General features: G+C 58.2%; 1 protein-coding gene across 7 annotated transcripts in view; it reads left to right on the plus strand.

Moving 5' to 3' along the window:
- Nucleotides 1-3,732: 3,732 nt before the first annotated feature.
- SHANK1 (SH3 and multiple ankyrin repeat domains 1) overlaps nt 3,733-23,413 on the plus strand; it is a 45,856-nt gene continuing 26,175 nt past the window's right edge. For 5 of the 7 annotated variants that reach the window (XR_005017439.1, XR_005017438.1, XR_005017440.1 and 2 more), the window contains exons 1-15: nt 3,733-3,785; nt 6,255-6,552; nt 6,750-6,953; nt 7,444-7,515; nt 8,594-8,702; nt 8,799-8,950; nt 10,612-10,779; nt 11,234-11,350; nt 16,375-16,452; nt 16,695-16,761; nt 17,034-17,364; nt 18,267-18,460; nt 22,260-22,373; nt 22,551-22,626; nt 23,093-23,119. Coding sequence is in view for 4 of the 7 variants with exons in the window: in XM_036833379.1 (XP_036689274.1) it covers nt 6,295-6,552; nt 6,750-6,953; nt 7,444-7,515; nt 8,594-8,702; nt 8,799-8,950; nt 10,612-10,779; nt 11,234-11,350; nt 16,375-16,452; nt 16,695-16,761; nt 17,034-17,364; nt 18,267-18,460; nt 22,260-22,373; nt 22,551-22,626; nt 23,093-23,119 (1,967 nt within the window). In the remaining 3 variants the exon portion in view is untranslated. Of the gene's footprint in view, nt 3,786-6,209; nt 6,553-6,749; nt 6,954-7,443; nt 7,516-8,593; nt 8,703-8,798; nt 8,951-10,611; nt 10,780-11,233; nt 11,351-16,374; nt 16,453-16,694; nt 16,762-17,033; nt 17,365-18,266; nt 18,461-22,259; nt 22,374-22,550; nt 22,627-23,092; nt 23,120-23,413 lie in introns of all 7 variants that reach the window. The other 2 variants (XM_036833380.1, XM_036833383.1) reach the window with 2 other exon arrangements.

Below are 23,413 nucleotides of genomic sequence, written 5' to 3' on the forward strand. Positions count from 1 at the left end.
TGTCCTGCTCTTTCCTTCTGCCACAGCCAAAGCTCCAGAAGGTCAGGAAGAAGATGGAGGCGGCTCCCCAAGGGATCCTGGGGCAGAGCCTCTGCCAGGGACCTCCTCAGGGAGTTGTCGGGGCTGGGCCCTGCTCCCCTCTCTTCCCCCTGGCCACTGCTCAGGACTGGAGACCTCAAGGTCTTGCTAAGGTTGTTATTATCCTGTGGCCACCGTCGCCCACACACCCTGCGGGAGGAGGCATTCCCACCATTCGCAAGCTCTAGACCGCGTCCTGTCCCCAGATCTCCCATCCTGCCCTCCAAGCCCTTGCCCCAGATGCAAATGAGTGTCTGTGCCTGTCTGTGGGGACACATGCGAAGAGCACGCGTGTGGCTGTGTGTGTAGCCCTAGAAGGTGGGGCTTTTGGATCCATCTGCCTTGCTTTCCTGGAAATCTCGGGCAGACCGGGTCCTGGGTGGGGCGACGCTGGGGATTCCAGCTGTTCACAGACCAGCAGACAGACCCACAGGGTGAAGGGCTGGGGCAGAGGGGAGGGGAGAGGCTGGGTGGGTGGGGTCAGGAAAGCTTCTTCCGGGAGGTGGAGTAGACAGATGGCCAGGCTGGGTGCACAGAGAGCTCTAAGCATTCAGCAAGGTACCTCATCTCCCTCCTGGACCACTGCAGTCGCCTCCTCCTGCCTCTCCCCCTCCTTCCTCCCAAGCCCCTCCAATCCACACAGATTGCCGCAGCCAGAGCAATGCTTCCAAACCACCATAAATCACATCACATCACGCCCCACTCCCCTGCTCCCCCCAGCTTCCCATCATATGTGGGAGGGAAGCCAAGCCCTGTCCTCTGCACAGGCCTGGCCTGCCCAGCAGCGGGGGCTGGGAAGGATGGGTCCTTTACACCTCTGAAAGCTCATCACCCTCATTCCCCTGGTGCCCTAACTCCCCCCATCCCGCCCCCACCCTCCACAAGCTCCAGCCACACTGGCCTCTTCGCTACTTCCTGAATGCTAAGGTCCTTCCCACTTCAGAGTTTTTGCGCTAGCCTTTTCCTCCTTCTAGAAGGCTCTTCCCCCAGCTCCTTCTCATCATTGAGGTCTCGGCTCAGAGAGGCCTTCCCCAAGTTAGTTTATTCAAACACCTCATTTTATCTTTTTGGTTGAATCAAGACTGGCATTGCCTTGTTTGTTTGTTTACTTGTTCAGTGTCTGTCTCCCGCCAATGAAGGCAGGCATCTGTGTTCATTGCTGTATCCCCAGAGGTAGAACAGGGCCAACTCCGCACGTAGTAGGTGCTCAATCATTTGAGAGAGGAAGGAAGTAGTCTTTCCTGCGGGGTAAGAGCTCAGCCAAAAGACTGAACACTGGATGGTTGTGTTTAGGTGGCAACTCGAGCTCCCCGTGGCACTGGGGTAGGCAGCCAGGGTAGAGGTGGTGAAGGCAGTGGAAGAGAGGCTGCAGGGGCAAGGGAAGCAGGAGGGCAGGCCATGCCCACTCTATGTCAGGCCCGCGCGTCATGTAGGGCTTTCCCACCCTCAGCCCGGCTGGCTGTGCAAGAAAACCTGGAGCTCACGGGCCAGGATCGCAGGGCCCACTCTTCAAGGGAGAAAACCGAGGCTCGGAGAGGGGCCAGCTCAGCCTGCTGGAGGTGACCAGCGTGGCGGCAGCTAGCCAAAGCTTCTGGCTCTAAGCAAAAGCAGGGCATCTGCCCTCAGCTGCCGGGAGCCCTAGGAGGGGCCTTGGAAATCAACGCATCCAGGCTTCCATTTTCCAAGAAAGCAGAGGGCAGTGTGACCTTGGGCAGGCTGCCCACCACCTCAGAGCTTGGGCCTCTCTCAGGCGCCCATGAAGGGCCTGGGGACTCCTCACTGAGAGAGAATACACAGGCCGGAAAGGCCTTGTAGGCCGTGGAAGGGTACACAGCCCCTCTCACAGGCGGTGCCAACACGGGCAGCTGTTCTCTCCCCAGGCCCAGCTGCTCACCACCTGGGCCGGTGGATGTGCGTCCAGAACCGGGCCTCCTGGGGCTGGGCCAGCACCTGCTCCAGCTCATACCGTGGTACCCACGAGCCTGCAGCTGGAGGTGCACCCACAGGCTGCTTAGAACTGCCCTCTGCAGGTGCCTGTGCTCTGGCTGGTGGACCTGTTGGAGCGGGGAGAAGGGTAGGAGCCCGGGCTGTGGCGGTGCTCTCACCGCTGCCCTACGGGATCTGCCCCGTCTCTGTGGGTTTGTCCCACGCACCAAGGAGCCGAGCTGCTGAGATGGTTGGGGGCATCCGTGTGAGGAAGGACAGGCAGCTATGGAGGGCCCAGTGCTGGACCACAGCGGTCTGAAGACTTTGAGCCAGGCTACCTGTCTCTGATCCACCACCTCTTTCTGACTGGGTGACCTTGGGCAAGTTCCTTAACCTCTCTGGGCCTCGGTTTCCCCCTCTGGTAAATGGGGATGGCGCAAGTCCGCAGCCCAGAGGACTGGTGTGAGACGCTGAAGGGTAAATCCAGAGCAGAGGCTGGCGCACAGGGAGTGCTCAGGAAATGTCAGCAATAATCCTCACGGAGGGGAGCGAAGGCGCAGGGTCGTGCCTCTAAATGGGCGTGTGCGCACCTGTGGGACGGAGGGCGAGGTGGGTGAGTGTGACGGAGATGCAAGCACACATCTCCCTCCAGTTCTGTGTCTCTGTTTCAGGGTTGCGTGTGAGCTGGAGCTCTGAGCAAGCACAGCCGGCTGCGTGCCCGTGTGTGTGGGGTGGGTAAATGCGTGTGCTCTGCCGTGTGCATGCTCCGGCACGCGGGTGTGATATGTACATGATGTAGCTGGGTGTGTTCATGGTAATGTACACTCAGAGCCCTGCATGCCCTGGAGAGAATGTATATGTGGAGATGTCTGCAGGGGCAGGGCCAGCTAGTGACTCTCTGCACCTGTGCCTCGGAGGAAGGTGTGTGTGTGTGTGTGTGTGTGTGTGTGTGTGTTTGGGGGGACAGGACAGGAATCTGTAGCTCTCACCATCCAATTTGGGCGGGGTAGAGTCTAGCAACAAATATTTAATTGTGCCCTACTGTGTGTAGAGGGGGTGGGGGCGATCTGGGAAGGGGCGGTCCTGGGGGTGCGAGGAGAGGTACCCTTGGGGGGCGGGTCCCCATCGTCGGGGTACAGGGGCAAGCAGGGGTGGAGTCAGGGTTCGGGGATCCGGCGGCTGAGAGGAGTGGTGGGGGAGGGGGCGGAGCCGGCGGTGGGGGGGGATGGGCGAGGTTTGGGGGCGCGGGGAGGGGCGATGTCTCCTCCGCCGGCTCCCGGAGGGAGGGGAGAGGGCGGAGGGAGGGGAGAGAGGGAGGGAGAGAGGGAGGGAGAGAGAGAGAGACAGGGTGAGGGAGAGACAGCGAGAGCGAGAGAGCGAGAAGGGAGGCAGAGGAGGCGCGGAGCTGGCGGCGGCGGCGGCGGCGGCGGTGGCGGCGGCGGCGGCCCGAGGAAGAGGAGGAGGAGGAAGAGCAGGCGGAGACGCGGCGCCCGGAGCCGGCCGGACCGAGCCGGGGGCGGGCTAGCTAAGAGGGGCGCGGCGGCCGCGGCGGAAGGGGGGGCGCTCTGCGGATGGCCAGGCCCGGCCCGCGGGGGGGGTGAGGTCCTCGGCCCCCCCGCCCGCCCCCCCGGCCCCCGCCCGCCGCCTCCCCGGGCCCGCTCGCCCTCCGGGGCGGTGGGGCATGGCCTGAGGGTCCCCCGTCTCCGGGGGGGTGGGGGGTGGGGGGAGGGGGGAGGGGCCGCGGGCGCCGCCGACCGGGACTCAGCAGCCCCGCCAGGCAGGTAAGGGGGCCGAAAACCGGGGGTCTGGGGGGACGGCGGGCGCGGGGCCGCGGGAGGGGGCGGGGGCGCCCCGGACGTCCTTGGCTGAGCGCCGGGCTCCCGGCCCGGGTGTGCGGTGGGGGGGGCGGGGGGGTGAGGAGGGGAGCGCGGCCCCGGGCGACGTCAAATTAGGTTACGGCCCGGTCCCCCGTGCCCCGTCCCAGATCGCAGACTTGGTGGGAGGATCCAGCCCCCAGCCGCCGCCGGCAGAGCCCGCTGCCCGAACCCGCTTCCCCGCGCTCCTGGGCCAAGGGCTCGGTCGCTGTACCCGCCTTTGGCCCTGCCCGGCCACTCCCCCGCCTCGCCCATCCCGGCCCATCTCGGCCCCTCGACCCTTCCTGCGGCCCCACCCCTCGAGGCCCCTTCCCCGGGTCATCCCGGTGCCCGTCTCCTCCAGGGGGTCTGGGCCTTGGCCTCCTCCGCCCCCTTCGACCCCCTGTAGCTCCTGCTTCTCCTTCGAGACTCCTGCAGTCCCCTCCCACCCCTTCACAAGCTCCCCCCCATCCCCCCATCCCCTCTTCCTTCTCCGCCGGCCGGCGCGCCCCCTCGGCTCCTGCCCCCGAGTCCCGCTCCCGGGTGCCCCCGCCCCCTCTCCCGGACCGGGGCTCTCCCCCACCAGCTTCTCGGCCCCAGCCCCGGCTCCCTCTCCCCGCCTCTCCCCGCCTCTCTCCGCCTCCATTCATTCTCCCGGGCCGGCTCTCGGCCAAGCCAGCCGCCCCCCGCCCCCCCGCAGCCTCCCAGGGCACCCCCCCTCCCCTTCTCCCCCCCCCCACCCCGCCGATTCCTCAGCCCCGTCTCAGTACCAGCTGCGTGCCAGCTATTCTTAGCCGCGGAGCGTTTGATTCATGCCGCCCCGGCGGAGTGTGCCCGCTCCCTCCCGCTGGGCCTGAGGGGGAGGGGCCGGGGAGTCGGGGGCAGCCGCACGCGCGGGGGGACCCGGCCAGCTTTGCTTTCAGGCCACTGGCCACCCCATTAGTGTCCGGTTGAGGCTGAGGGTCAGCCAGGGTCAGCGGAGGGGGAGTGGCTGCCAGCCCCAGGTCCGGAGGTGGGATGTGGAGTCGAAGGGTAGGAGGAGGCCGGGGTCTCCGCAAGGGTAAAGCAGGGGCAGCTCTGCGGGGTACCTAGAGGGGGAGGGGGCTTCAATGCCGTGGCCACGCTTGGGGAAGGGGTTGGACTGCCCACGGTTAGATGCTGGCTCGCCCACAGCTCTTAGAGCTCTCCTCCCCGCCACACATTTTGTCTTCCCTCCCCCAACCCCCCAGCCCATCCCCACTCCCCCAAAGTCAGCAGTACCCTCCACTGCTTCCCATCTCCATGGCAACGTGCAGGAGCCGGGCCTGGTGTGGGGGGGAGGGACAAGACCAGACATTCTGGTTTCCGGTGCTAGGATGGGAGGGGGGGGAGAAAATGAGAGAAAAGGACCCCATCTGGGACTCACCCTTATAAGACTCCCTCAGGGGCAAAGAATAGTGGGGATCTGGAGAGGATCTCTCACCCCAGTCCCCCAGAGTCTCACCCCCCTTCTTAGCCTCCCTCCCAGCCCCCCAGTCTCCCTCACAGTGGGGCCAGCAGTAGTACCAGGCAATGCCACTCCACCCACCCGGCAGCGCCAGGCCTCAAACACACTCACAGGTCATCTGCAGCCACCCGGTACCGACAGGGTGACTGTCACCTGGACGGCGCTCCCAGGGCCAGCCTCCCCACCCCCACACACACCCTCTCAAGATGCCCCCAGAAACTTGCATAGGCAACCTCTTGTGGTTCCCCCGGCACACCCCTTGCATGGTACGCTGCCCTGTGACACCCCCGTCCCAGTGCCCCTGCCCCCCGGGACACCGGTCCCCCAGCAGCCCTCTGTGCACATTGTCAGCCGCGCTTCAGCGAAGTCACCAGCTCCGCCCTAGGCTCAAGGCACCTCCCTCTCCCCCTTACTACATCTCAGCCTCACCCCAGTCACCCAGGAGGAAGATGGGAGGACCTCAGGTGAGGGCCCTGGCTGGGGCCAGGAGGGCAGGATGCCGGTGGGTCGCCCACCTGTCTGTCCTCAGCTAATTTTAGCTGCCTTATCCGTGGCCTGGCAAAGTGGGCCAGTAGCTCCCGCGGTGATTCTGCGGTTTCTGGGACACCACCACGCTGGGTCAGCGGCAAAGTGGGGCGCAGGAGGGGCGGGGGGGCTGCGAGCAAGGCCAAGGGCAGGGAAGGAGACGTGCAGGCAGCATGGCAGGGTTGGGTGTGTGTGTGTGTGTGTGTGCGCGCGTGCGAGAGAGAGCTTGGAGGCCGTAGGAGTGTCTGGGGGGTGTGTCCAGCCTCCTTCCTGCCTCCCTCCGGCAGGGTGGGGCGGCTGCCCTTGATCATTTGTCCACTGAGTGCGCCTGTGGCCTCCAGGGGGTCCGGGCTCCTCATCTGACAGCCGCCCTTGGCCCCCCGCAGCCGCCTGTGATGCTGCCGTCCCCCGTCGCCCCGTGGCCCCATGATGACCCACAGCCCCGCGTCAAGCGAGGACGAGGAACGCCACAGTGCCAGCGAGTGTCCCGAGGGGGGCTCAGAATCCGACAGCTCCCCAGACGGGCCAGGGAGAGGCCCCCGGGGGACCCGGGGCCGGGGCAGCGGGGGACCTGGTAGCCTGGCCTCGGTTCGAGGCCTCCAGGGCCGCTCCATGTCTGTCCCAGACGACGCCCACTTCAGCATGATGGTGTTTAGGATTGGCATCCCTGACCTGCACCAAACAGTGAGCCGGCTGGCCGGAGTGGGGGTGGGGGGGACCCGAGCCCGCACGGGGAGGCCTCCGGTACTGGGTGTCCTCACACGTGGCCCCCAATTTCCAGATCCCCCACGTATTGCCCCCAACACCCACTCTGTCCCTGGAATCACCCACAGCCCCTTCCCGCACCACCTCAGGCCCCTTCCTGTCGCCTCCCCCACCAGAAATGCCTGCGCTTCAACCCAGATGCCACCATCTGGACAGCCAAGCAGCAGGTGCTCTGCGCCCTGAGTGAGAGCCTGCAGGATGTCCTCAACTATGGCCTGTTCCAGCCGGCCACCTCGGGCCGCGACGCCAACTTCCTGGAGGAGGAGCGGCTGCTGCGGGAGTACCCCCAGTCCTTCGAGAAGGGGGTGCCCTACCTGGAGGTGAGGCCCACAGCCTTCCTGGCCCCTTCACAGATGACAGAAGACGTGTCCTGAGACACATCTGCCCCCTCCCCGTTTTTTCTCCCAGCCAAGACCTTGACAAGGGAAAACCCAGTGGGCTCTTCTGGATTCGGGGGGGCACCTAAGAATCAGAGTCAGAGAGGCCTGAGTTCAAATTACCATGCGTTCTGCCTCTGACCGGTGGAGTGACCTTGGGCAAGTCATTTTCCAGCCCCAAGCTTCCCGTTATCTATCAAAGTGGGAAAGGATGCCCAATTACAGTAGGTATTCTAGAACATTCCCCATGGGGTCCAGACTCCTTAGGGGTTGCCATCCACATGCCCCTAGTAGCCCAGCACCGCTCTGCCCACCCAACCAAGGCTCTGGGGCTGTTTCCACCCTGACCCAGAGTTGACTCCTGGCTCAGAAGGGGGTCCAGACCCCTGATTTTGAGTCTCTGTCTCTCCCCTTACCCCACCCCTGGCCTCAGTTCCGATACAAGACCCGAGTTTACAAACAGACCAACCTGGATGAGAAGCAGCTGGCCAAGTTGCACACGAAGGTGAGAGAACCCTGCAGACACTTGCCCTCCCACCTGGAGCTCCCTGCCCAACCATTTTCTCTCCTATCTCTTCCCAACAGCCCTCCAACCCTTCTCTGCCTCTGCCAGGGTGCCCCACTTAACTTGGAATGCTGTGTCAGATTTGGGACAACCCCAAATGCCCCTGCTAACCCTATCACAGCCTTTTTAATCTCCTCTCTTTCCTCCTTGTGCCTCTGCTCAGGCTCACACCATTTCCACCTGGGTCCCACTTTCTTCATCTTTGGATTCTCCCCTCTCATCTCCTAGGTCCCCTATATCCACTCAGGGCCCCCCCTTCCTTGGCCTGTGACTCTGACATCTAGCATCCCTCTGCCTAGGGGCTGTTTCATAGACACCCTGCAGTTCCCACAATCCCAGAGCCTAAATCTCTACCAGATCCGAGGATGCTCTCCTCCCCAGCCACGTCTATCCTCCTGCTATCTTGCCCTCCAGTTCTCAGACTATATGTCCCCTGCGTCTCCTCTGGTCCCCTAAAAGCTGGGAAGAAGCCAGGGGGCTGCTTTGGTCAGAAGTGAAGTGAAGGATCCTTGACACTTGGGAAGAAAGCTCCCAGGCATTTTCTCATCCCCATCCCCACCCCACCATGCATTTGTCTCTGTCCTCCCCCAAATATTCCATCCGTCCAGACCTGTACCATCCACTGCAGGTGCTTCCAGACACATATGGCTCCCCGGGTACCTGCAGTGTGGCAGGTCCGAACTGAGCCTCGCTGTGAGTGTGAAATACACACTGGATTTCGAAGACTCAGTACCCCCAAAAGTAAAATATCTCATTAATAAATTTCATGTGGATTACCTGTTGAAAGAGTAATATTGTAGATAGAGTAGATTAAAAAGAGATAGATCATTAAAGTGAATTTCAATGTAATTGAAAGTTCCCCTTCCTTTTTTTTTTTTTAAAAAAGGCGGCTACTAGGGACTTTTCAATGACATGTGTGGCTTCCTGTGTATTTCCACTGGCCAGCACTGCCCCAGAATCCAGCTTTGCTCCCTTCCTCCCTGACCGGCCTGTCTTCTCTCTCTTGTCTATGCCTCAGACGGGGTTGAAGAAGTTCCTGGAGTATGTGCAGCTCGGGACATCCGATAAGGTGGCACGGCTGCTGGACAAGGGGCTGGACCCCAATTATCATGACTCGGATTCAGGAGGTAGGGAGGGGGCCGGGCGCTTTGGGAGGTCTGGAGAGTCAAGAACAAGGCCTAGGGGCTGCATGTGACCGGCCTTTCCCGTCCCCCCCCTACCAGAGACCCCCCTGACGCTGGCTGCCCAGACAGAAGGCTCTGTAGAGGTGATTCGAACCCTATGCCTGGGCGGGGCCCACATCGACTTCCGGGCCCGGGATGGCATGACAGCGCTACACAAGGCCGCGTGTGCCCGTCACTGCCTCGCTCTCACGGTGAGGTGCCAGATCCTCCCGGGACCCTCCCCAGAGCTCAGAGGCACCCCCAGATTACCATGTTTCTCGCCCAGACTGCATTGGGCCAGTTGACCCAGACCCTTCCTCCACCTCTCCTCCATTGCTACTCCTCTGACTGAATCTGATACCCTCCTGGGACCTCCAGGAGCGCCCACCCGCCCCAGCTCAAGGCTCATGATCAGCTGTAGTTGATGGTCACGTGGACCCTTGCCCTACACGCAGGTAGACCATGTTAATTTCCTGACACCCAGAACTTCTCCATTCCCTCTGACCCAGCTCTACACCAACACCTACCTCTGTCTCCCTGACGTGTAGACTCTCCTGGTGGCCTTTAAAATACAGAATGACCTCCCTGCTGTGCCCCCGGATACAGACCCTCCTCCATACACACCCTGCAGACACAGCCCCTTCATCTGCCTCCTCCAGACACTGGCCCTCAGCCCCTCCATCTACCCTTCCCAACCTAGCAGCTCACTCCCCAAACACACCCCCTTCTCTCACAGCCCCCTCCTCCAGTGCAGCGTCCAGAATGTGCCTTCCCAAATTGACGAACCTCGTAGACCCTCAAAATACATACACGGAGTCAGCTCGCCCGGTCTAATTTTAAAACGGTCTTCTTTTCCCCCCACCCAAGGGCACTTGATCCCTCTTCATACACAGGTCAGGCTAGACCGCCCCCAAAGCTGTTGATAAACACCAGGATTCATAGATGCTCCAGCTTAACGGAGCCTCTTTTGCTTTCTCCAACCCTTATCTTGAAGATCCCTAAACACCAGCCACAAAGATCTGCCTTGCAGCCCTGGAATCGACAGACCCTCTTTATGTACACCCCTCCCCCAGACCCCACACCTGCTCGCACCCCACCCCTACCCCCCAGGCCTGCGCTGTCCAATCCAGCAGCCACCAACCACGTGGGGCTGTGTAGATTTCAATGGAGTCAAATGCACTCAAATGAAAACTTCCGTTTCTCAGGCTTATAACCACATTCAAGCGCTCAGTAGCCCACACGCGGCTGCCATATTGGATCGTGCGGTTGTAGACTATTTCCATCACCACAAATGGTGCGAATGTGCTGTTGGACAGTGCCGCTGCAGACTCTCCTCACACAGGGCTGCCGCCAACAAACACTCTTTCCTCACGTGCTCAATGCTGCCAGCCTTCCAGGCCCAGAGCCGTTACTTGAGTGGGACCACTCCCTGCCCCCGAGCCCCCAGCCCCTGTGAGGCTGGCCCAAGTGGCTTTAACCCAAGCCTGCCTCCCTCCCAGACTTCATTCTGTGCCTCATCCTCGGGATCCTGGTCCTAATAACCCCTCCCACCCAGCCAGGGACCACCCTGCATCCAGACTCCGTTCTCTCATCTGTCCCCCAAATTTGTCTCACCAAACGTCGCCCATGGGGGAAGGTTGGGCAGGATTTCAGAGTGGGAGGGTCCTCTGGAGGCATCTTCCCAATCCCTTCATTGTTCACAGGGATGAGAGAGGCTCTGAGAGGGGAAGGACCAGTATCAAGGTCGCTCAAGGGCATCATGGCAGAACCAGCTCTGGCATTGGCCAGTGTGGGTCACCCAGGACTCCCCTCCCCACTGGCCCTTCAGCATGAGCCGGTGCTTGTCTGACTGTCTTCGTTTTTCCCTTCCTAGGCGCTCCTGGATCTTGGGGGTTCCCCCAACTACAAGGACCGCCGGGGGCTGACTCCTCTGTTCCATACGGCTATGGTGGGGGGCGACCCCCGCTGCTGTGAGCTGCTTCTATACAGCAGGGCCCAGCTGGGCATAGCTGATGAGAACGGCTGGCAGGAGATCCACCAGGTGCTCCTGACTCGGCCAGGAGGGGCTGGGGGCGGCATGGGTGGTTGCTGGACCCGGAGGGGGCCAGGCATCAGGGACCCCGGTCCAAGGAGCTAGGGCTCCAGATGCTGGGGTCCTCACAGAGGGGAGGGGTGGGAGTAGCATGGTCCCCAGAGAGGAAAAGATGAGGGAGGGTGTCAGCACCGGGACCCTGAAGGGGATGGCGTGGGACCTGGAAACCTCGATCCCTGAGATGAGTGGGGATGGCCTCTCCACCCTCCCGAGGAGCCAGCCCAGAGCCCTGGGCCTTGCAATGACTTGTGAAGCTGGCAGCGTGAGTTCCTAAGCAGGAATGGGGGTTGAAAGGAGAAGGGGAGGTGGACGCAGAGCTTCCTGGCCTCGAGGTGAAGGAGACAGACAGATGCCATGGTCAGGTGGGTCTGTTCCAGCCTCCTCAGCTCCCAATCCTCTCCAGGCCTGCCAGAGGGGCCATTCTCAGCACCTGGAACACCTGCTCTTCTATGGGGCTGAGCCTGGAGCCCAGAACGCCTCGGGGAACACGGCCCTGCACATCTGCGCCCTCTACAATAAGGTCTGCCCTGCAGCGCCCGCCCCGGGCCCTCCTCCTGACTTCAGCCTCCCAGCCTCTCTGTGCCCTCTGTTCTTTCACTATTTCATTCATTCATTCATTCAGCAGATATTTCCTGAACACCTTCCCTGTGTCAGGCTCAGACCTGGGTGCTGAGGACACAGTAGTGATTAAGACAGGCAGCCCCTCCATCAAGGGACACACCCAGCCGTTATGATCCCGAGTGTTCAGAGGGCGGCCACCGGGAATCCAGGTCCCTGTGGGAGCCCACATCTGGGCTTGGCCTTGGGGCTGGGGTGAAGGTGGCTCTCTGGAGGACGTGCCATCAGTGCTAAGATGAGGAGTTGGCCAAGTAGAAGAGGGCAGAAAGGGTGTTCCAGGCAGAGGGCATAGCCTGTGCCAGAAAACCAGAGGGGAGAGAGTCGGGATTGCTCCTGGAAATGCAAGAAACTCCAAGGGTCCTATTTCTTTTATTTTTAATTTCTATTTTATATCGGAGTAGAGCAGACGTTCAATGTTGTGTTAGTTTCAGGTGTACAGCAAAGTGATTCAGTTATCCGTAGACATGCATCCCTTCTTTTTCAAATTCTTTTCCCGTCTAGGTTATCACAGAATATTGAGTAGAGTTCCCTGTGCTATACAGTAGGTCCTTGCTGATGACCTATTTTACATATAGTAGCGTGTATATGTTAACCCCTGAGGGTCCTATTTCTAATGGGTCTCCATTCAGCTGCCAGTGGAGCGCCGCCCACTGCGGGGGACAGGGGAAAGGCCAAACCGCAACCCCTGAAGGGGACAAGAGCGTGTCGCAAGTTGTAGCAGTTCAGGGCTGGGTGGACCGTCCGCAGTTCAGGAGTTCTGAGTGGAGGTGAGCAGTAAAGAACTGGCAGAAGGGGGTGTGGTCTCACGTACCCACTCCAGCTGTGATGTAGTGGCCAGCTGGGTTGGCAAGAGCCGAGGCTCTTAGCCGGCTGACCCCGGCCACTTTGCCACCTGTGCACCAGGCGATCCTGGGCAGGTCAGCCCCCGCCTCTGGTGCCTCAGTCTCCCCACCTGCTTCCCAAGGCTCCCCGACCTTAGACGGTTGCTGCAAGGACTTCGGAGGCCAGGGCCTGGCACGCTGTGGCTGATCCATCAGCCTCTTCCCCCTCCTCCAGGAAGTCTTCCAGAACAGCCCCAGTCCCTTCTGCCTCATCAGAACTTGCAGTGCCAGGATGTGGCAGGTAGCCACGTGCTGCCTGGTGGCAGCAAGCAGTCTGCTCTGCGCCCGCAGAGGGAGAACTCAGTGTTTGTCAGATTGCCGTCACTTCCCCGCCCCCATCCCCTCCCAGTGCATCTGTCTCTCCTGCTCCCTGACACGGGCCTCGTGTCCGGATTTTCTGACTCAGTAGCCTGTGCACAGGCCAGGATGCCCCAAACAAGTCCTGTCCCCTCTCTGAGGTTCCATCCCACTCTCTGAAATGGGAATAACGTCAGCTGATTGAAGGGGATGAAAGATCATGTGTATTAAGTGCTCATCCCTAGAAGGCAGCTATACAAGTAATAATTATTATTATCGTTACCATTACCATTATCAATCAGGATCAGGTCAGGAGACAGAAACCATACCAGTAATCTGAATAGGGAAAATGTAGCACGTATGTAGTTATACAGAGGGAACAATTACTCTAAGTGGGTCAGATGAGCCAGCCATTTCCCCACCTTGTGCTTCTCCTTTCTCATCTGTGAAATGGGTCAGTAACACCTACCTTGCGAAGGATCAAGGGTGTGAATGTTTTGCTTGCTCTTGGCATGGTGCTTAGCAAATAGATGCTTGACAAATGCAGGTTCTTTTCCGACTTTCTCTCCCCTTATCTTCCCTCCCAGACTTTAAGCTTCCCAAGGCCCAGAGCTGGGTCTGAAAGATTTCCTCACTCTCTGCCCCTCTGGCCTCCTGGCATGCCCGTCTAGCCTCTGGTGGTGAAGATCAGGCCCATGTCCAGGCTGTGAGCTCCTCAGGGGTAGGGCCTAAGTCTGATCAATCGCTCTGTCCCAAGGCCCCAGCATATACTAGGCTTAGATGCATCTTTGTTGAATGAATGAATGAGTGAATGAATGAATGAATGAATGATGGATCAGATGCCTTGAATTTCCCCCAAGACCACGCACAGCACCCAACTCAGAACATTCAACAGGTATTTGCTTCGAGGTAGATTGAATGACTCCATGAATGAATGAATGAATGAATGACTTGAACGAATTGAATTTTGAATGACTCAACGCCACATCCTCCATCCTTATCCTTTCCGTGCACATTTCTTGAGCACCTACTGTGTGCCCGGTTGTGAGATGAATCAGATACGGCACGGCGCCTGTCCTCGGGAGGGTGGGGGGAGTTCACAGTCTGGCGAAGAGGCAGATGTGTAAACAGATAATTGCGATACAATGAGATAAGTGCTAGCACACCAGTAAATACGAGGTTCTCTAAGAGTGTAGTGAATTGCTGGTTAAGCTGAAAGAGATGCTCTGGGCCTGTGCTAGGCAAGGTGGCAGTGGGGGCTGGCAGATATGCAAAAACACACATGGCACTAATTTACAGTCTAGTTGGGGAGATAGCATGTGCACACGTGGACACACACACTCACACTCACAAACACATCCAGAAAACGAACCAGGCTAACTTTGTCGTCCAATCGGAGGACCACTGGACTTGGGCAATCGGAGTTATGCTTTCACAGGAGATAGAAGATAGATCAGAAGGCTTGGTTTGAGTCCTAGATGCCCCACTGACTGGCTGTGTGACCTTGGCCATGGATTGGCCCTCTCTGAGCCTGTCCTGTAGGATGGACCTGTACAAGCATCCTTGATGGGTTTGTCACGTGAAGAGGGTGAGACCAAGCAGGTGTTTTGTGAATTCTGGTTAAATTAGCATCTTGGGGATCTGGAGTGGAGCTGAGCTGGGGGCCAGGTTGCGTTTGGCCAGGCCAAGATGAAGGGGGAGGACATTCCCTCACCCAGCAAGTGTTTATCGAACAGCTCTTATGGGCCAAGCACTATGCCAGGTGGTGGGTGCCACAGACAAAACCATGCCTGTCTGAAACAGACAATGTAGTGGGGGAGAGATGCTAGAGACGAATAAAATAGAAATGTAATTTCAGGGAGGCAGTGTTATGAGGAAAATGAGTTAATTCTGGCTTAGAAGAATGCCCGGCACATAGCAGGTATCAGGTAAATAAAAATAAAGCCGGGAACAGGACAAGGGGTTATTTTCAACAGGATAGTCAGAGGGACCTTTTCTGAAGAAGTGGCATCTGAGCAAAAACATGAATCAAGTGAGAAAATGAGCTGTACGGAGATCTAGGGGCAGAGAATTCCAAGCAGAGGAAGCAGCAGGTGCAAAGGCCCTGGGGCAGGAGCGTGCTTGTCAGAGGAAGAAGGAGGCCAGTGTGGCTGGAGCATAGGGAGCAAGGAAAAGTGGTAGAAGATGAAGTTGGTGAGGCTGGGGGGTGGCGGGGCAGGGCAGGCAGATCAGCAGGGGCCTCCTAGGCCAGGGCAAGGACATTGGGTCTGACCCAAAGAGTGAGAGAGAGTGACATGTTGTGATTGACATTGGTAAGGAATTGATCTGGATGTGGATGACATCCCTTCCCCCACTGCCCGACCCTGGTCCCACTGCCCCCTTCCTTCTGGGTCCAGCAGAGTGTGTGATTAGAGCAAAGGCTTGGGAGTCAGACAAAGCTGGGTTCGAATCTGAGTGCTGATCATCACCAGCCATGTGACCTTGAGCTCCTTTTGAAGCCTTAGTTTCCTCATCTGTAAAATGGGGACAATAATTTCCATCTCTTGGAATTGTTGGGCCCTTTGGTGGCTACCTCCTCGAAAGTGCTGAGCACCAGACATGCAACATAGTAAGCCCTCCAAGAGGTTTGAATTGGTGGCTTTCAAACTGGATGCTTCTGCCTCCGAGGGGGCATTTGGCAATGTCTGCAGACATTCTTGGTTGTCACGACTGGGGAGGGGAGTGCTACTGGCATCTAGTGGTAGAGTCCAGGGATGCTGCTGAAAGCCCTACAATGCACAGGATGACACACACCACCACCACCACCACCACCACCGCCCCCGCTACAAAGACTTGTCTGGGCCCTAAATACCAGTAGTGCTGAAGATGAAAACCCCTGATTGGGAGGTTGGGGTTAGCAGATGCAAACGGCTATATATAAAATGGATAAACAACAAGGTCTTACTGTATAGCACAGAGAACTATAGTCAGTCTCCTATGATAAACTATAATGGAACAGAATAATTTTTAAAAAGGATATGTGTGTGTGTGTGTGTGTGTGTGTAACTGAACCGAATCACTTTGCTGTACAGCAGTAATTAACACAACATAGTAAATCAACTATACTTCAATAAAATAATAATAATAAAGAAAACCCCTGGTTTAGGTTAGTGCTGTCCGATAGGCTATAACCTGAGTCACACGTGTCATTTTAAATGTCCCAGGAGCCACTTTTAAAAAACGGAAAAAACAAACAGGTGACATTAATTTTAATAGCATATTTTATTTAACCCAGTGTATCCAAAATCTTATCCTTTCAATGTGTAATCAGTATAAAAATTATTAGAGGGACTTCCCTGGTGGTCCAGTGGTTGAGACTTCGCCTTCCAGTGAAGGGGGTGTGGGTTCGATCCCTGGTCTGGGAGCTAAGATCCCACATGCCTTGTGGCCAAGGAACCAAAGCATAAAACAGAAGCAATATTGTAACAAATTCAATTAGGACTTTTAAAAAAATGAAAAAAGATATATTAGAGATGTTTAAATTACGTTTTTCATGCCAAGTCCTTGAAATGCGGTGTGTAGTTTGTATGCACGGCACCTCTCAGTTTGGACTGGCCACATTTAAAGGGCAAGTGGCTGCTGTCCGGGGCAGGACGGGTTTCCATCAGATGGTTCTGGAAGTTCTTAGCACCGTGTCTGTGTCCACTCATGGTGACCTTAACTGTTTGTTTGTTTTTTTTTCCTTTCACCCTGTGCCACTGACCATCAGGAGACGTGTGCTAGGATCCTCCTCTATCGAGGGGCCAACAAGGACGTGAAGAATAACAGCGGACAGACCCCCTTCCAGGTCTGGGGCTGTCGGGGCTGGTTGGGAGGGGGCATGAAGAACACAGAGGGGATAAGGAAGGTGGGAGACTGTGGGGTGCTGGGAGGGAGGCACTTGGTCTGGGAGAGGAGGAAGGACAAAGTTACCGGGGTGAAGGTTTGGGGGGGCAGCTGGCCAGAGACCTCACAGTGTTTCCTGCTTCCTCTCTCTCTCTCTGTCTCTTTCTCTCTCCTCCCTGGGTTCCCTGTACCCCCTCCCACCAGGTGGCAGTGATTGCTGGGAATTTTGAACTTGGGGAGCTGATTCGAAACCATCGAGAACAGGACGTGGGTGAGTGAGCTAAGGGGAGAAGCTGGGGGCCTGGGGGGCTGCGTGGTGGGATTGGGGAGTCAGAAAACCTGATCTGGGGGCCAGGATGGGATCAAATACACCTTAGAGGAGCACGAACCACTGAGCAGCGGCGGGGGTGGGGTTCCAGGCACCCCACTCTTTCTTATCTCTGTCTTTCTCCCCTCACGCTTCTCCCCCACCATCTCTCGCCCCTATGCCCTCCCCACCTGCCTCTGCCTCCCTCTACCCTCCTGCCACCATGCCCCCCTCAGTGCCCTTCCAGGAGTCCCCCAAGTACGCAGCCCGGCGACGGGGACCCCCCGGCGTGGGGCTGACGGTGCCCCCCGCGCTGCTGCGGGCCAACAGTGATACCAGCATGGCCCTGCCTGATTGGATGGTGTTCGCCGCCCCGGGGACCTCGTCCGCCGGGGCCCCCGGCCCTACCTCAGGGCCCCAGGGCCAGTCGCAGCCCTCGGCCCCCAGCACCAAGCTCAGCAGTGGGACCCTCCGAAGTGCCAGCAGCCCCCGGGGCGCCCGGGCCCGCTCCCCGTCCCGAGGGAGGCACCCCGAGGAGGCGAAGAGGCAGCCCCGTGGACGGCCCAGGTAGGGGAAGGCTCAGCCCTGATCCCACAGACCCCATCCCAGCCAGATCCCCTCCTCAGAGCCGCAGCTCCGCGCCCCACCCCGGGCCAGCCCAGCTGCCTTCCTCCCATCCCACATGTGGCTGGTCCCCCATCCATCCACCTCACTGGTCCCAACCTCAGACTACCAAGTCCCTCTCCTCACCCTTGAGGAAGTGAGGGTATCGTGAGCCACAGTCTTGCACCCGTGTCCAAGTGCACCAGCGTTTAGCTGAGCACCTACTCCATGGGCCTGGGGGGGGAGGGGCCCAAAAGAAATGTTGGACAGACAGACAGACTGGGCAAGGTTGAGAGGAAGCCAAACAGAGTGGGGGTGGGCGAGGGAGTCGGGGAGGGGTTTCCAGGCTTGGAGGTGAGACCAGAGGTGGGGAGGATGGGCAGGGAGCATTCTGGGGTAAAGAGGCCAGGCTGGCTAGAGGAGGACGGGTAGGGGGTGCTGTGGCTGGCCGGCCTGTCCTGAGGACGTGGGCGGGAGGAAGATCACGGCGGGGTGGGGATGGCAGGCAGAGGAGTTGGACTCAACCCAGGAGGAAGCTGGGAGTCGCTGAAGGCCCGTGAGCCAGGGATGACACAGTCAGAGCTCAGCTTCAGGAAGCTGAATCAGGCAGGGCATGCAGGACCGTGGGAGGGGACAGAGCCGGAAGCCAGGAGGCAAGAAAGAGGGCTGGAACGGGGCCAGCAGCCGTCCAGCAGGGGGACCCCCCAAGTGCCCTCTTTCCCTGAGGACGCCAGAGCTGGAAAACGCACTCAAACCCCCTCCCCGACCCTGATGTTCCATCTCCCCCCGACCCAAGGAACCCTGTTCTCCCAGAGGTGCCCCCTCCCTCCACTGTCCCCTGCCTCTCACACCCTCTGTGTATGCAGCTCCAGCGGGACACCCCGGGACGGGCCAGCTGGGGGCACAGGGGGCTCCGGGGGCCCCGGGGGCTCCCTGGGCAGCCGCGGGAGACGCCGGAAGCTCTACTCAGCGGTCCCCGGACGCTCCTTCATGGCTGTGAAGTCCTACCAGGCCCAAGCCGAGGGGGAGATCTCCCTGAGCAAGGGCGAGAAGATCAAAGGTAAAGGGGCAGGGCCCGGCTGGGCTGTGGACGAGGGTCGGGCAGGTGAACTAACCCTTCAGGAAGGGACCGGTCAATGACAAATGGTTCTCCAGCACCTAGCATGTCCAGTGAACGCCGGAGACCTCAGAGAGACCTAAATGCCCCTTCCACCTCGGAGGGGCATAAAGCGTAGCTGGGATGAGGCCATCAGGAGGTGGTGTCCAGGCAAAAGAGGGGTGATGAGCATTTGTGAGAAGCTGACGCCAGCAGGCACTGCCCGAGCGCTTCCCCTGCGGGGTCCCATCTCACTCACGATCGCCCTTCCAGGCAGCTGTCAGGAGCCCATCGCACAGTTGAAGGAGCAGAGCCTCACATGGGTGAAATGACTTGCCTGAGGTCCCCAATCTGAGCCCAGGGTCTTTCCCGCTCTCGTGTTTGGAGAGTGAGGCCACACCGCCTTGACTTCACCTCCTGCCTCTGCCAGGAGTTCTCATCTGAGACACGGGGTGGTGCCTGCTTCCCCGGGCTCTGAAAAGACGGCCAGTGTGCGAAGCCCGGTCCATGCTGAGGGCTCCCTAAATAGAGGCTGCTGTCATGGGGGTTTGCCTGTCTTCGGTTTTCCTGTCTTCATCTGGAAAACCATGCCAGTATCACCCATGTGCAGACTTCGCACCTCGCAGGGCTGTGGATGAGTGTTCTTGGACAGAATGGTGCTTTGGAGACAGGAAGTGCCCTGCAGTAGTTAATTCGAGATGGGGGAGCAATTCTTTGCCCGACTCTAGGCTTGCAGAGGAGCCGAGTAGCGTAGTGGTTGAGAGCCAGGCTGATTGGGTTCAAATCCCAGCTCCACCACTTCTTAGCGGGGCGACCTCAGGTGAGTGACTTCTCTGGGCCTCAGTTTCCTTGTCTGTACAATGGGACCCTTGCGAGGATTAGAGTCAGTTCTTGTAAAGCCCTTAGAACAATGATTCTCACATCATAAGCGCCAGCTGTCATTACCATAAGCGACCCCCACTACGGGCACTTAGAAGAGAGAGATCCTGGGCACCGAGGAAGCTGCGGGAGCGGGGTGTCCTCCCAAAGGAGACAGAGTTTAAGTGGGCCTTGAAGCATGTGCAGGGATCAGAGTATCAGGCAGGTTGTGTAACTGCATCTCTTTTGTAGTCTTGTCTCCCTATCACCTGAGTTCCTGAAGACAAGGTCACATGTCACCAGGGGCTGGGTCACCAGGGCCCAGTTTAATGACCCAGCACAGAGGAAGCCTCAGTGCACACCTGCTGAGTGAAGGGATGAATGGATGAATGGCCAAACGCCCAAGTTAACTGTGGGGGGCAGAGGCAGTGCCTCTGGAGGCACCGTGCCTGGGGAGCAAGTGTATGGGTGTGTATGTTTGTGTGCGTATGTGTGTGGGTCTGGGGGTGGGGTCAGGTCTGTGCTTTGAAGGAGGCAAAAGAAGAAAGGGAAGCTGAGGCCAAGTGTGAGGGACCTTCGCACAGGCAGAGGGCCATGGGCTGTATCTCCCTTGTGTCTTTCTGAATGTCAAGCCCAGCAATTCTATGCACTGCCCTGTTTTCCTATCCTTTCCTTTCATTAAAAGATGCTTAATTGCCTCGAAGCACACCCACATCCACAGTGTCACTGACCTTTGCCACAGCCCGATGAGGCAGCGGGCTCTCTCTGCTCTCAGGACCCAAGCCTAGTGCCTTAGCCTGGCCTGCAAGCCCCTCCTCTGCCCGCCCACCAACCTCATCTCATGCTACTCTTTCCTTCACCCGCAGGGCTCCAGGGACCTCATCCTCCTCTCCATTCCTCAAATGCTCCAAGTCCTTTTTTTTTTTTTTAATTTATTTGTTTTATTTATTATTTATTTTTGGCTGTGTTGGGTCTTTGTTGCTGCACACAGGCTTTCTCTAGTTGCGGCGAGCGGGGGACACTTTGCTGAGGTGCGCGGGCTTCTCACCGCGGTGGCCTCTCTTGTTGCGGAGCACGGGCTCTAGGCGCGCAGGCTTCAGTAGTTGTGGCACACAGGCTCAGTAGTTGTGGCTCGCGGGCTCTAGAGTGCAGCCTCAGTAGTTGTGGCGCACGGGCTTAGCTGCTCCGAGGCATGTGGATCTTCCCAGACCAGGGCTCGAAACCATGTCCCCTGCATTGGCAGGCGGACTCTCAACCACTGCGCCACCAGGGAAGTCCCCCAAGTCCTTTTCCACAACAAACCCTTTGCACATGATGTTCCTTCTGCCTGGAAAACCTTACCTTCCTCTCTTTGCCCCCTCCACTCCTAGCATCCTTCAGGTCTCAGCCTATATGTCACATCCTCTGAGACACCTTTGTGGTCCCCCTTTGCCATCGGATTTATATACTCCCATCTGGCCTTTCTCCAAATACCCTTTCCTTTGTCCCTCAAGCGTTGACCTCAGTTTCCAATCGTGGGGTCACTTGGAGAGTTATACCTCTAATGGCTGCCAGTCTGGAAGCTCTGTGAGGGCAGGAACCACATTTAGTTTGTCCAACAGCTCTACCCAGTTCCTAGCCTGATGTCTGACTCATGACTGGCACTAAATACATATTTGTTCAGTGAACAAATGATTGATTCCAAGACCACCCAGCCAGACATGGCAGAGCCAGCCAAGAACCCAGACGCCTTGACACACATCTCCTGCTCTCTTCCATGACCTTGAGCATCTCCTCCATTTGGTTTCCCCAGACCCTCTCAGAGGGGGTGGTTTGTGCAGGGAAAAGCATCAGATGGCCCCAACCCCAATCCTAGCGTGGCTTGAGCCATCCCTGGGCAAGAGATTGTTCTGCTCTAGCTTCAACTTCATCTTTGAAATGGGAAATCAGTTGTTACCTACCAGGTAGGTGTAAGGATGGAGTGAGCAAAGGATGTGAAGGGCCGAGTGGGAACAGAGCTGTGAAAGGTGCTGGAGAGATGGATGACTTTGGGCTTGCCCTCATCGTCATCAGGAACAGCAGCAGCAAAGTGCTGGAACAGAGAGGTAGCAAAAATAAATGACTAAAAGTATCTGCTCTGGAAACAGCGCCGTGTTCAAATCCAGGCTCTGTCGACTGCAAGCTGCAAAACCTTGAGCAGTTGACCTCAGCTCTCTGAGCCTCAGTTTCTCCACCAGTACAATGGGGTGAATGAAAGTGCCCCCCCCACTTAGGGTCCTGGCCCCAAGTGAGAGCTGGATAAATATTAGCTGCCCCTGCTGCCCATCTTTGCTGTTGGTCAATGTGTGCTTGACGGTTAAGGGGTGAGGGTGGCAGGAAGTGACCTCCAGTAACGAGCAGTGGAGAGAAGGAAAGAGGTGATTCTACTATCCCTTCTAGAGCCAGGGGAAGCAAAGAGAAATGGAAGGAGGGGTCTGGGAACAGATGACAGAAGATTAAGTGGCAAGGAGACTGCAGGAGGCAGCAGGGGCAGTGATGGGGGTGTAGAACTTGACCTAGGAGCCTAGGAGGGTTTAGGGAAATTTTGGAATAACTGAGTTGTGACTGGTTACCGGGGGAGATGAGAACCAGTTGTGGGCGTGTCCCTAACCTCCAAGGACCACGTCATGGGACACAGCCCTTTTCCCCAGTGCCGTTTTGATGTCGCCACTGGGTCCAGGAAGCTAGTATGCAGAAGCGACATGATTTGTATCTCCCCCTTCCCCCTTGCCCCTTCCTTGGACATTTATTAAGGATGCCCTTGGGCCAGGTTCTGTGCTAGGTGCTGAGAATTCTGGAAAGGCTGTGCATCAAGTGTTGGGAGCAGGTGGGGGTGTGGGCAGCACAGAAATGCAGAAATGTTTCTATGTCCCTGCTCCCCATCTAGTGCTTAGCGTCGGGGAAGGAGGCTTCTGGGAAGGCCAGGTCAAAGGTCGCATCGGCTGGTTCCCCTCTGACTGCCTGGAAGAGGTGGCCAACCGCTCCCAGGAGGCAAAGCAAGGTAACGAGGAGCCCCCAATTGTCCCCGATTTACTCTAGGTTCTCATGTCCCTTCCCTCCCCCTCCTGATGGGGGTGGGGTGCTGGGAGGTAGATGGGAGGGCTTGGGCCAGGACCCCAGGGGGTGGGCCCATGGTTTCCAGAGTGAAGGTCCAAGGTCATCCTTTGTCTCCCTGCAGAAAGCCGAAGTGACAAGGCAAAGAGACTCTTCCGGCATTATACCGTAGGCTCCTACGACAGCTTTGATGCCCCAAGGTAAATGTCCTTACACCCTCGGGCGCCCCCCCGCCCCAACTCCCTTACACTCCACCTTTTAAATATTTCCACCACCTCTAAGCCCCCTTTCTCATCTGCTCCCTCTAAAGTTTTACCCAGGGGTGGGGGAAGGCAGAGTTAGCTTCAGACTACATAGCCCAATCCCAAACCGTCCTTGGCAGCCACTGAGACTGCCCAGCTCTGGGGTAGCCAGAGACCGATGAAATGGATTGGGGCAAGGTGGGGATGCCTGGGGGGCTGGGGCGCTCATGTGTGTGGCTGGCTGGCGGCTCTGGTCTCCTTCATGTGCCACATCTCTGTGCAGTCCTGTGCAGCAGAAGTGTATGCATTCCTGTGCTGGCGTAGGGAGGGGGGCAGGCAGAGCTGGGCCAGGCGGGGTGGGGGTGGGGAGAAGGCACACTGACACCTTTCCCCTCCCTGGCTGCTGGCTGACTTGCTTCTGAAGCTTGATGGATGGGATTGGCCCAGGGAGGTGAGAGGGGAGGGGAAGGGAGGGGATGGGGTTAGGAATGGGAAGGAAGGGGTGCCTGGGGGCTGTATGGATGTGTGTGCACCACCAGAGCTGGAGTTTCCCTGTGCGTGAACATCTTACACAGGCGAGCATCCTTGTACGGATTCCCCGAGCGTGTTCTTGCCCGTGTGTCTCTGTAGGTGCGCATGACACGTGTCTGTGTGCATGTGTGGCTGGAGGCCCCTAGATGTCTAGCCTTGCACGTGTGCCCGTGACAGCGAGAGGGTCTGTCCTGCTCTGTATAGATGGGCGCAT

This window comes from Balaenoptera musculus, chromosome 19 (genome assembly GCF_009873245.2).
Source record: "Balaenoptera musculus isolate JJ_BM4_2016_0621 chromosome 19, mBalMus1.pri.v3, whole genome shotgun sequence".
Taxonomy (NCBI): domain Eukaryota; kingdom Metazoa; phylum Chordata; class Mammalia; order Artiodactyla; family Balaenopteridae; genus Balaenoptera; species Balaenoptera musculus.